Source organism: Sarcophilus harrisii, chromosome 3, assembly GCF_902635505.1.
Source record: "Sarcophilus harrisii chromosome 3, mSarHar1.11, whole genome shotgun sequence".
NCBI lineage: Eukaryota > Metazoa > Chordata > Mammalia > Dasyuromorphia > Dasyuridae > Sarcophilus > Sarcophilus harrisii.
The window spans coordinates 433,638,932-433,652,658 of record NC_045428.1 but is presented as its reverse complement, the minus strand read 5'-3'; the positions used below and the strand labels follow the sequence as shown (position 1 = coordinate 433,652,658).

General features: G+C 35.0%; 1 protein-coding gene across 3 annotated transcripts in view; it reads left to right on the top strand.

The window, feature by feature from the left end:
* Positions 1-13,727, top strand: part of B3GLCT (beta 3-glucosyltransferase) — a 128,426-nt gene that overhangs the window by 28,057 nt on the left and 86,642 nt on the right. For all 3 annotated transcript variants that reach the window (XM_031960738.1, XM_031960736.1, XM_031960737.1), the window contains exons 3-4: positions 4,783-4,822; positions 9,230-9,339. In XM_031960738.1, coding sequence (XP_031816598.1) covers positions 4,783-4,822; positions 9,230-9,339 — 150 coding nt within the window. The remainder of the gene's footprint in view (positions 1-4,782; positions 4,823-9,229; positions 9,340-13,727) is intronic.

Here is a 13,727-nt window from a genome sequence, read left to right as displayed (position 1 = left end):
ACAACAATAATAATAGTAGTAATAGATATATTATTTTTACAAATAATTATAACTGATATTTACATAGCACTTACAATGTGCCAGGTACTATGCTAAACACTTTACAAATATTTCATTTGAGCCCTGGGAAGTAGATGCTGCTATTATCCCAATTTTACAGATGAAGAAACTGAGACAAATAGGTTGAGTGACTTGCCCAGAGTCACACACTAAGTGTCTGAGACTGGGATTGAGATCAGGTCTTCCTAATTCCAAGTATTGTGCTACTTACATACCCCAGATAGACCTAGCTTGAAGTGCTGCTTTTCATACATACTATCATGATTTTAAGGAAGTCATTTAACTTCTCAGTGTCCCAATGAAGTCTCTAAGAATATTAGTTGCAGAGCAGGTGCCAGTTTATATTGGTAAAGAGAGTTTTCTCACTGAAAATTCTTCATGCCATAGAAACTACATTAAAAAACTATCAGGGCAGAATCAACAGTTTTATACTTTAATCACAAACAACAATTTTTGCTTGCATTCATATAAGATTTTAATGCTTTATAAACATTACTAAATTTAATCCTCACAGCAAGCCTTTGAGGTAGAGACATTATCCCAGTATTGCCCATGAAGTAGAATTATTATACCCATTTTAAAGACCAAGAAACTAAGTCTCAGGAGGGTTAAGTGATTTGCCCAGTCATATGTATGGCTTTTAAATGGGAGAGTTAGGGACTGATTACAAAATGCTGCTTCTGAAATATGCATTTCTTAGTCTTGGCACTTGAGGTCCTCTGGCTCACTCGTAGACCATATATTATAGCCAAATTAGACTACTAAGATTATATAATTTAGTACTTGAAGGGATGATAAAGATCATATCTTTTGCTATATCCTTTTTACAAATGAGGAAACAGATCCAGAGGCCAGGTTGTTTTCAGAATCTGAGAATCTCAGAGGTTATCTCTGAAAAGAAATGCTTTCTGTGAGTTCCTTTAATGATTCCTTATCACTTCCAAGATAAATAAAACCAACTATGTTTGGCATTCCAAATCCTTCCCAACTTTTTTCCCTGTTGCCTTTCCTTAACACCCTTCTTCCCAGTCCTCACTTACTCTGGGATCTAGTGACACCATCCTTCTTGCTGTTCTTCAAATAAGATACTTGATTTTCAGATTTCAGTTATTTCCTTATCAATGTTACCTATGCCTGCAATGCTCCCCCTCCTCATCTACCTTCTGGCTTCTCTAGGACATTCTATAGAAAGACTTTCCTAATTCATCTTAATGCTAGTGCCTGCCCTCTGTTGACTATCCCCTATCCTGTCCATCTCTTGTTTCTACATAGATAGCTTGTTTCTCCACTAGACTGTGAGCTCCTTGAGAGCAGGGATTGTTTTTGCCTTTCTTGGTATTCTCAGTGCTTAGCATGGAACCTCATATTCAAAAAGCACTTAATAAATATTTCATGATTGGCTGAGTTAATCACCATTCACATCCCCACTCCCTCCGGAGAGCTCTCCATTTTCTGAGAGAGCCCCATTTCCATTAAAAAAAAAAAAACAAAAACAAAACTGCTATACTTTTCTTTATGTCAAGACCAAATCTGTCTCTCTTCAGCTTCTGTATCTTGCTCCTGGCTCTTCCCAACTTTATTTTACTTAAAGTTTTAAGAAGCATGCTGTCTGTGGCTTCACGTAGGTCATAGATATTTGCTGAGCAGTACAGAATTAAGAATCCTGCTATTGTTGTTCAGTAGTTTGATCAAGCAAAGTTGCTTGAGTGATTTGCTATTTCCATCTCCAGCTCATTTTATAGATAAGGAATCTGAGGCAAACAAACTCAAGATCCCACGGATAATAAGTATCAGAAGCTGGATTTGAACTTGTCCTCCTGACTCCAGGCCCAGAGCTCTATCCGCTGTGCCACATAGCTTGCTTCAAGCTGATAGTAACACATTAATGAACCATTTTGAGTCCAGCTATTCAGTGATTACCATTTAGTCCATTTCTTGCTATTTTGCCTTTAAGTATAGAATGTGAAGCTTTGTTTTATACTTATCTAATATCTTTGTCAGTCTATTTATCTATCTATATATCATTCATCTTATATCTGCTCCAATTTACCAGTCTAGTTATGCTGAAAAAGGTTCTTCATTCAAGAATATACTGTTAGTAGAAGAAATTATATTCTTGAATATCCATTAATAAAATGATATATTTGGTGTGAATCTTAAAACATATAGCATACATTTCCCTCGTAAAAAACAAACAATTTGTCTATGATTATGCAATTTGTCCATGTTGAGTTTCTTGAAATTGATCTTTGATATTGTCTTTTATATGTTAAATTGCGTTTGGATGATAGAAAGTTAAAAAAAAATCTGCAAATTCATTGAATGCTATTTTTTTTTTCATTCAATACTATAGATAATTTTTCTGGATATGATTTTTTTTGGCCACAGACATAGTTCTTTTGATTGTCAGTAAATATGATTCCAGGACCTGTGGTCTTTTATTGTAGCTGCTAATAAGTCCTGTACAATTCTAATTATAGCTCCAGCATATTTGAATTGTTTTTTTATCTTGTTTCTTGCAAAGATTTCTCTTTGATTTAGGGGCTTTAAAGTTTGGTAATAATATTCCTGTGTGTTTTCCATAAGAAATCTCGTTTAAGTTGTGATCAGTGGATTTTTTTTTCTTTTTCTACTTTCCTTTCATGTCCTATCACTCAATCTAGGACAATTTTCTGGAATTATTCCCTGAATTATTATATCAAAGTTCACTTTTGGGTCACAACTTTCAGGCAGTCCAATTATTTTTATATTTTTTCTTCTTGATCTGTTCTCTAGATCTATTGTTTTTCTATGTTTCATATTTTGTTTTATTTTCTCATTCCTCTTTCTTGGTCTCTCATAGGTTCACTGGCTTCTCCTTGCCTGATTCTAATTTTCAAGGAATTATTCTCATCTTTGAGACTCTGTATCTCCTTTTGTATTTGATTAACTTTTTTGTTTTCATAATCTTCTTGTTCTACTTGGATGGTTTTATTTATTAAAAATTTTCTCAATGTCTCTCATTTGATTTTTACAATTTTTGAGGGTTCTTCTATAAATTATCTTTGGGAAGGGAGCCATTTCATGTTACTCTTTGGGGTAGAAGCTTTTATTACTTTAGTGTCCTCCTCTGAAAATGAACCCCCGTCTTCCTTGTTCCCATAGTAAGTTTCTGTGATGGAGTTCTTATTTCTTCTATTTTTTTTTAATAAGAGGTATTGGTTTAAGCACCCCTAATCCTGGGGTGGCAGTGGTGCCTCAAGCTTTTCATGCTGACCAGGAACTCCAAACCAAGAGCTCCCCCGTCCTGTGCCCACAGCCAGCAGTGCACCCGCCAGGCTGCCTCTGCACTCACCAGGTGCAGATTCCTTCTTGCCCAAGGCCGCCGCCCGCAGCACAGCTGGGCCTGGCCTTCCCAAACAGCTGAGGTTCTCTCAGTCCTCCCCGACTCAAACCTCAGCTCCTTCACAGTGCAGGAGGTGAAAGTCTCTGGGCTTCCTGCTGAGACTCTAGCCACACTTAGCTAGCCTGAGAGATCCCACTTGGTGTTTCTGCAGAGCAGCCAGTCAGGATCTGTTTGCACTTCACACTGGTTAATTCTAGCTGCGGGGTTTTTTCTTCAGATCTTGTTGAATTATACCAGGAGAACCCTGGTTCTGCCCCCAAAATCTTCCTGATTTTTAACGAGTCCATGTTCTCTCTGAGGCACAAATTTATTCTTTTTATGGAGGAAATCTGGAAAGTTTGAAATGTAGCAAACTACTCCACCATCTTTCTAGAATCTCCCCCATCACGTCTATTGGAACTAGCCTGAATCATCTCATTGTTGAAGAGAGCCACGTCCATCAAAACTGATCATTGTATAATCTTCTTGTTGCCCTGTATAATGATCTCCTGGTTTTGCTCATTTCACTCAGCATCAGTTCATATAAGTCTCTCCAGGCCTTTCTGAAATCCTCCTGCTGGTCATTTCTTACAGAACAACAATATTCCATAACATTCATACACCATAACTTATTCAGCCATTCTCCAACTGATGGGCATCCATTCAGGTTCCAGTTTAGACAGTATAAAAAGGGCTACCACAAACATTTTTGCACATGTGGGTCCCTTTCCCTCCTTTAAGATCTCTTTAGGATACAGGCCCAGTAGAAACACTTATGGATCAAAGGGTATGCAGTTTGAGAGCCCTTTGGGCATAGTTCCAAATTCTTACAAGTCATTGTTACTAAAGTGGTATTGACCTGAGAGTGAAGTGAATATCATTAGAATACCATCTTTATGTGGAGGTCCTAGCCACTGAACTCCTACAAGTTAGGACATTTGGGGCCTCAGTTGCATAGGCAGCTGTTGAAGAAATAAGTGCAGAGAATGAGATGAGCTGCGAATGAAAGAAGGGAATATGGGTGGATTCTCTCCTAAAATGTCAGGTCCCTTGATTAAGAATTTTCATTTGATATTACGACTGCCTTAATTAAACATGTTGCCTCCAGAAGATGACAAAAAAATATAAAAGTTAAAGGAATTCATATTACTAAGTTTTTTCTTCATGAATCTACCTCCTTTCTATCTCATTTTTGGGCTTCATCTTTTTTGTGAGTGAGTAAAGGAGAATATTGCCAAATTTTTGAATTTAGATTTATGATCAGAATACCTGTACTTGAACTTTTCAAGACCTGTGATGTTTGATTGCACATGTTTATTCCATGTGATGAAATTGTTCCTTTTTTTTTTTTTAAACAGAATTTGGGAAAAAGTGGAACATCAAATAAAAATGATTTAGGTAAGTGACTGGAAAAGTTTGTGTTTATGTTTGTATACTTGACTATTTTAATCTTGTAATATTCCAGTAGATTACTGATCTTGTTGAAGTGTAGAACAAATATTTTTTGATATATTATCACAAGGTTAGCTTCTTGCCCCCATTTTTTATCAATGATTAAGATGAAACTATCAACAAAAAGTTAGGAAAATTACCTGATACACTGGGTAATTCAAAGTTCAAAAGCTACCTGAGGTAAAGTGCCTTGTCCAGTGTCATCACTCCATTAGATAATGGCATCATTGGGATGGGAATCCTTTTCTTTTCTCACTCCTAGTATAATCCTTTCCTCTCCTTATTTTGTTCCCTTTCCTCTACATTGCACTGTAAGAGGTGAGTGTGTGCATATGTATATACCCTTACTTTTCACCAAAAGACTTTCCATGACATTTTGGTGGTTTAAAAAAAAACGGTTCCATATAAGTTTTTACAATGAAGATATAGAATAGGTTTTGATCTTTTCCTACAAGATCCTTTTTCTTCCTTTTTTTTTTCATTTCCTTCTTCTCTTCAATATTTTCTTTTCTTGGTTGAGTGTCTTCTTTACTGCTTACTTCATTTAATTTACTTTATTTACATTTATTATTTTGTTTATATTTATTATTTACTTTAGCTATGTGTTCAGTTTCTTTTACTTCTTCATGTCTTCCCTTTCACCTCTGTAGAATGTCATGGCATTCCTCATCAAGATACTTCTCTCTTTTTTTGGTGGAAAAACTACAGTGATGTTTTGAGTTATGGCAGCCTTTAAAGTAAGATAATGGGATAAGCTGAGGAAGGCAATATGATATGGTAGAAATAACACTGGCTCTGGAATGAGAAGTGGGTTAAAATTTTACCTCTATGCCTAAAATTTTACCTCTATGCCAAATCAGTGTGTGTCCCATATTATCTTTTGTGCCCAGGTCACTTCCAACCTCAGATCTATAATCCTAGGAGTACAAGAAAAATGATGAAGCAGATGATAGAGATATCTTATTTGGTTCTGTTACTTGGACAGTTACTGAGAAGAGACTTAAGAGTTGGAAGATAAGAAGGACTCTTACTTAAGTGAAACCTGAGGGCTGCTTTCAGATGATGGGATAAAATTAAGGAATGCTAGTATGAAAGCACTTACTTTCTACAGTAATTATCCAGAAATAATGATTATTCTTGCTAGAGAATTGTCAAGTCAACAAGCATTTATTAAGGTTTTTTGTTTTTGGTTTTTTTTACCCATTCACCCAGCACTGTATTAAATGCTGGGAATACAAATACAAACAGAAAGACAATCTCTGCCCTTAAGAAGCCGAAATGCTGAGCATGAGGGAGGTGGGTGGTCATGAAGCTACCATGGCCATTGCAGAGAAAGAAGTATAGTTTGGAAAGAAGAAAATTATGGCTGTCCTGGGCCTTTTCCTTTAAAATGGTGTTTCTGGGAGGATAGAGACCATAGCTACTGAGAATATTTCAATGGTGTGAAGGAAATCCAGGGTTGGAGTGTGCTTCTAAGGTGAAGAAGTTTCTGGGACAAGAAGAAGATAGAAAAAATCTGGCATAGTCATGAGTACAACCTAAAGAGGAATAGCATTTCAACATTTGAATTATTTTTAAAAACAAACATTCCATGCTAATTTAGGTGTGGCTTTCTTCTTCTTCTTCTTCTTCTTCTTCTTCTTCTTCTTCTTCTTCTTCTTCTTCCTTCTTCTTCCTTCTTCTTCCTTCTTCTTCCTTCTTCTTCCTTCTTCTTCCTTCTTCTTCCTTCTTCTTCCTTCTTCTTCCTTCTTCTTCCTTCTTCCTTCTTCTTCCTTCTTCTTCCTTCTTCTTCCTTCTTCTTCCTTCTTCTTCCTTCTTCTTCCTTCTTCTTCCTTCTTCTTCCTTCCTCTTCCTTCCTCTTCCTTCCTCTTCCTTCCTCTTCCTTCCTCTTCCTTCTTCTTTCTTCATCTTTCTTCTTCTTCTTCTTTTTATTGAAATGACCCATGAGCCTTATCATATAATGAATTCATTAGGGCTATTACTGGTTTCCATCAAATTGTACATAAAGGTTGCAGTAATACTTCTTACTTACCAACAATGTTGAAGTTATCCTGCATATAGAAAAAAAAGCACATGATCTTCATGCTCTTTGGAAAACAGAAGCAACAGCTATTTATAGGGCCATAAATTTAGAGCTTGAAGAGACCTTAAAAAGTTAGCTTAAATGAGACTAGCCTTCTCATTTCAAAGGAAGAGAAAATTGAGATTGAGAGAAGTTAAGTAATTTGCCCAGGATCACACAGCTGGGAAGTATCTGAGGTGAAATTCAATCTAAATCTTCTTGAGTCTTAAGTGCAGTTGTCTATTGCTGAAGATGCTTCTCACCGCTGATCCTGTAGAAATGGTGCCATCAAAGAGAAAGACTGGAGCTCACATGTATAAAGAGAGCAGTTTGGTATTTCAAAATTATTTCCTTTGATGAACACAACTATTATGGACAGGACAAATAGCATGACCATTTTACAGAGAAGAAAATGGAGGCTCAAGAGAATATCTCATCATAAGGAGTGGCAGTGTGTTTGCAAATATGATCAGGCTTTGCTGAATAGAAACTGATATACTTTGGAACAATGGATCTGAGATCACATTGCACTTCTAACTTTAACAAAATTTAAAAAGAAATAGTTCCCATGTAGATTTATATATTTTAACATAGAAATATATATATATTATTTATATATATTGAATTGAATAAAGAACCTGTGTGTGTTTACACATAGCTATCAACATGGAATTTTCCTGTATTAAATTTTTATTAGATTTTCGTCTGAGAACATTTGGGGGCAATGTTTAGAATTTAGATTAGAATTTTATATGCAAAATAGCTAATTGAGCAGTTGGTTGATAGAGGTCCACAAATGCAGAACAATAAAAGAGAATTCTATAAAATTACATTCCACGCCGTAATATTATACACACTCAGGCTGAGTTGGGACGGCAGGTCCTGGCATCCTCCTAGGGCAAGTCCAACTTCTTGTATATACCTCTTTCTAAAGACTCAGTAAGAAAAGAGAATGGTAAAGTTATTCAGGCTATAGAAATGGAAAGACAGAGAGAAAAAAAGAGAGGGGAAAAAAAGCTAGCTGTATTTTATGGAGGAGAGTGATCCAAGGCCTGCACTATTGAAAAAGAGGTAACCAGTTTCTGAAAGGAGGTAGACAAAGCCCCTTGGGGTCTAGGAATAACATTGTACCACTGTAGAATGGTAACTCCTTGAGGACAGGGACTTTTTCTATTTGTATAGCCCTTGACATGATGTCTGGCAGAGAATAATGCCCAGTTACGACATTTTAGTTGATTGTTGGTTGATTTCTATATTATCAGATTGAAGGAGGAAATGCCTAATTGGATTTCTCTCATCTGCCAGCCAGAGAAGCAGCAGGGGACTTAGTGACTAATTTTTGAGACTTTCTAGCATAAAGGACTTTTCTCCTCCTAGGCAAGTAGACTCATCTTATCCAGGCATTTCAATTGGATGCAAATACCATCAGGGTTATTTTAGATGTGCTTTATGCAACATTTCCTCTGTAAGCACCAAGTACTGACACATTTTTATATTGCTGTTTTCATGGAGATAATGCTTAATCCTGACTACCCGACTATTGGGAGATCTCAGGGATTAGAGATATCTTTGTGAAAAGCTTTGGAAGTTTAGGGAGATAGGAGCAACATACTGCTTTTATTCGGTAGCAGTATACTTCAGGTTTTCCCCAAGATTCCTGGAGTCTGGTTTGGGGATCACGGGGCACCTGTTCTGATGTTCTTGTCTCAAGTTAAATTCTCAGGTACATGAGGCAGGTGGGTTTTCAGAAAATTGCAGATAATTCCACATGAATACATATATCATTGAATGTGTTGGATGACACATTTCTCAAAAAAATGAACAGGTCATCTACTCAGACCTGGCATGATTACAGTGATCTTCTTTCCCTGATGCTTGTTCCCTTTTGGTCAGCCATTGGAAATTTGGAAGAGCATTGTAAAATTTTACAGGGATTCTGATTACAAATAAGGCAGCTAGCTAAGTGGCACAGTGACTAGACAGAACCGAAGACTTGGAGTAAGTTCAAATAATGTCTCAGACACTTGTTAGCTATGTGACCTTGAACAAGTAAATCTCTCCACCTCAATTTCCTCATTTGTAAATTGAAGCTAATAATAGCACCTGTCCCTTAGGGTTGTTGTGGATATTAACTGAGATCATATTTGTAAAATACTTTACAAACCTATTACCTTTATACTTAATAATTATTGATTTCCTTCATGGTGTCTTGTGTTGCTTTCTTACTTGTCACATTTACCTTGGCAATGGAAAAAACAACGCCCCTAATATTCCTATTTTCTGATTCACAGACTTAAAAGAAGTTGTATTTGTCATCCAGAGTCAAAGTAATTCTTTTCATGCAGAGAGAGCAAAGCAATTAGAGCAAAACATCTTAAAACAGGCTGCCGATCTTACCCAGGTAGGCAGAAGCTGTAAGGACTGAATGTTTATTCTGCATGTGCTTGGGGATATTTGGGTTTTCTGAAGCACTAGTTCTTTCATATATGGTCGACTCTCATTAAAATGTCTGGATTGACATGTATTGTGTTCACTTAGTACTGGATGTTTACGCTTTAAAATTTCCATTATATCACCAGTGTTTTTAGAATGACTACCTTCTGAAAGGTATAAAGAGAATGTTGGGTTTGAAATTTAGCATGAAGTATAGTACAAGGATGTAGAAAAGAATTTTTAGAAAGGAAAATATGAAAATTGGATGATCAGATTCAGAATATATAACATTTCATTCATAGACATTTTTGCATGTTTGCAATAAAATTTGATTCATTTTGGCCACATGATTATTTTTATTTCCTTTAATTTTAAAGTTAGCTTTAATTAGCATTTGTGATTAATTATAATTTAATTTGTAATTTGGGAGCAAAATACCTCTTTTGATGCATCTTCCCCAGGCCTGCTCTTAGATCAATCAGTCAATCCATAAATATTTATTAAGTGCCTATGATATCAGTCATTGCTATTGTTATTACCATTATTATCTTATTAATTATGATTACTTCTTTCAACCCACTATAACTTGTACATTTGGCCTGGGTCACAAAATGCCTATTTTTAGGTGTTATTCTGAGAGGAATATACAAACTTATGTACTTCCTCATCCAATATGTCATAGTCTTTCTATTAATAGTAAAGATATTTTGACTGAAGTTCTATAAAATAATGCCCTTGCATTGCTATTATTTTTCTAGATGGTATTGGATTTGAGTTACTCAACATGCCTCTGTCTTGTTTATTTTATTACTGAAGAGCTCTTTTGCAAAGGAAATGTGTATGTACATATTCTAGTAGAGGATTCTTCTTTGGTTATTGGGGTGGTGACAAGAAGGAAGAGGATGCCTTATGGAAAAAGGAGCAGCATTATTGACTGTTTTATTGATTCATATAAAAGCCAATGAATAATGGCTATACTTAATGTTTAACATTTTCTCAAGTTATTTTATACTTAGGTAACTAGTAATTGTTGAATGAATTAAAATATTGTTTTGTTCAACCTTATCACTTCTGTAAGTTATTGATATCCATGGAAGGGGTGTGTGTGGAGGGGAGGCAGGGAAGTGTTTTCTCAGAACATGGAATTGTCTAAATTAGCTGTCTCCTATTATCTCTATATCATACTACCTATGATTGTATTTTAAAGAGAAGGTAGAATTCCTGGCTACTGTTCAGACTTTGATTATCTTTGGGAATAGAAGACAGGGGAAGCATGATTAATTTATCTTTATTATAAAATCTGAAAAATAAATGACTCATTTTAGGTGAGCCTTCTCACTAAACTTTTACCATTCCATTTGAGCTGTTAATAAAGAGCCAACTGGACTGGTATGGGTTTCTTTTCCTTTAATTTTCTCTGCCTCTTTTATAAGAGGAAAGGTAGACATCAAGGAGAACAGGGAGAAACCAGTAGCCTAGATAATTTGCAAATTACATCTAATCAAGAGTTCATAGAATTAAATTGAATTTACTTTATTGTCCATACCTCTGAGGAAAAATTTCTTGATTGACAGTAACATTGATGGACACTGCCCTTCTGTTATATGCATTATCTATGTGCTAGTTGGGGCTATATATAGTTAGTTTCAACTCCTAATCTTCCCAGCATGCATCCTTCTTGGTTTAGCAGAAAGGTGTTTTATCTTCAACTTTTTTGATTATGAATTCCATCCCTTTCCACTTTCCCTATTTGAGCTATACTAGTTATACTCAGTTGTATCCATTACAGAGATCAGAGCTGGCTACATTGTATTTTATCAGTGTTCATTTGGGAAATTAGTCTATAGTTTTCTTTCTCTGTTTTGGCCCTTCCAGATTCAGGTTTCAGATATTCATATCTATATCATAAAAGGACATTGCATTTTATCAAAAGAAATACAAGTATTCTTTTAATAACATCTAGAATTAGTTAGCTCCCTTATGATATTTAGAGCTGAACAAGACTTAAGACCTTACCAAGTCCTTTCTCCTTACTTTACAGATAAGGAAATTGAGAGAGGTTCAGAAAGATTAAATGATTTATCTAAGGTTGCAAAGTCAGTATTTGAATCCAGATCCTTTTACACCAAACCTAGAATTCATTCTATAGCTTGTTGCTTCCTAAATAGAACTGTTGTTTAAAAGCTTAAATTGGGGGGAAAGGGAAATAATAATTTTGCAATGCATTGTAGTTGTATGGTTTAGGGAAAAAGAGTATTGGACCTGGAGTCTTGAAGTCCTGGGTTCACATTCTGCCCCTAACACTCATTTGCAGTGTGACAAGAAATAAGTTGCTTAGCTTTTCTGAGTCTTACTTGCTTCATCTGTAAAATGGGGATTAATAATTCCTATAGTATCTACTTAAGAGGGTTACCATGAGGCTCAAATGAGATAGGTATATAAATTGCTACATAAATGATAGTAATTGCTATTACTAGAAAAATCAGGTATGAGCCAAAAACAAAGTTAAGTAATTCTTTGATAGTTTGGAAATAAACTTCTAAATTACTTTCAAAAGAATTCTTTTGACTTCTAAACTTTTATTTATGGACTAAAGATATTCTTAATTGGACTATTTATTGTCCCTTGAGTATACTATGTGTACTTCCCACTTCTACACCATTGCTCTTGCCATTTTTATAACTTTAAAATGCTCTTTTCTACTATCTTCACTTACTTAGACCTTATCCATCTTTTAAGCCCATTTCCTTACCACCTTAACCTATAGGGATCCTCTGAGCTGCTCACATGGCATTCAATGTTATTTTGAATTTCGGATGATCTTTTTACATGCCTCTAGCCTATTGATTGAACCTCTTTTTTTTTCTACACAGCAACCAACACACAGGTTGCTTCCTTTTTTTATTCTTTTTGGAATCAGATTTGTGGTTTTATCATTCTCTTGACCTTCCTGTGGGGAAATTTCTTTAGCTTCATTCAGATCTATAATTCCTTCACCATTTTATAACCTTAGCCAGTTAAGTAGTCTGAGAACAGATAAGTATATATCAGATCCCAGTTTTCCTAACTCTGAGGCCACCAGGTCCTTATGCTCTAAGTTGTGCTGCTTCTGACGTGATTAGGAGATATCTAATCATTGTTTTTGGTAGATTATTCTCAGGATAATTACAAATTGTTGGCAGAAAACAGATTCTGAATTAGCTTTTTACTTTCTAACAATTTCTTAAATAGCAAATATATCAGAGGCCACTATAAACTAATATTGTCTCTTTAGTCAAGAATTTGAGTATGTATTTACACTATTTACAATGTATTAATATTTTTAATTTTCATTTTGAAATTAGAAAATAGCTTATTTTAAATGGGATTGATAATTTATAAAGATCTTTGCATAAAAAATATGGAATATATACTTCTTCCTATCCCTTTTCATTTTAAAGTTATTTATAATTTGCTTAATTTTTTGAATTTTGAAATTCAGATTACCACTAGGTGGCAATATTGGTTTTTAAAATTTAAAGAAATGTAATTCTTGCTTATTATTGGACATTGGACAATAATAATTTATTGCTACCCCTTTTCCACACTTCCCCTCCCCTTTTCCCCCCATCCGCATTTAATTTCTATGCTTAGTGAATGGGAATAGGACTTACTGATAAAGTTGACACTATTTAAATATTAACTAGTTCTTTATCCTTTGCTTTAATGATTATTTTTAACTCTAGAATTACTTTCCAATAAGAAAGTCTAGTATAAGGATTTAAATAGTTATGACAGGACATTCCTAATTTGCTCATAGGAACTTAGAAAGCATCCTTTTGGTAGATTTATTTTTTGCAGACAGGTCCAAATTTTTAGAGACTCTTAGAATAATAGAACTAAGACCATAGAGAAAATGTATTCTAACTCCTTTCTCTTTTCCCTTCCCTTTTCTATTATCTTTCTAAGGTGATCTTGAGGTCCAGACAGTTTAAATGAGTCACAAAAGTCACATAGGTAATGAGTGATCAGGCAGGGTTGGACTAGAATATAGGTTCTCCTAATGTTTCATTCATTCAGTATTCTAAGCTTGGGCTTCTCAAGCTTTTAGATTTCAGGACCTCTTAAACATTATTGAGGATCCCCCCTTCCAGTAGCTTTTATTTATGTGGATTATATCTATTAATATTTACCATTTTAGAACTTATAGCATTTAAATATTATTATACAAATGATTTTAACTTTGCAGATGCTTTAAAAGGGTATTGGAGACTCCCAGGGGTGCCTGAACTACACGTGGAGAACCATTCTAAACAAAGCCTTAAAAAAAAAAATTAGAATGACTTAAATTTCAAATCCATCTTGTAATAGAGAGAT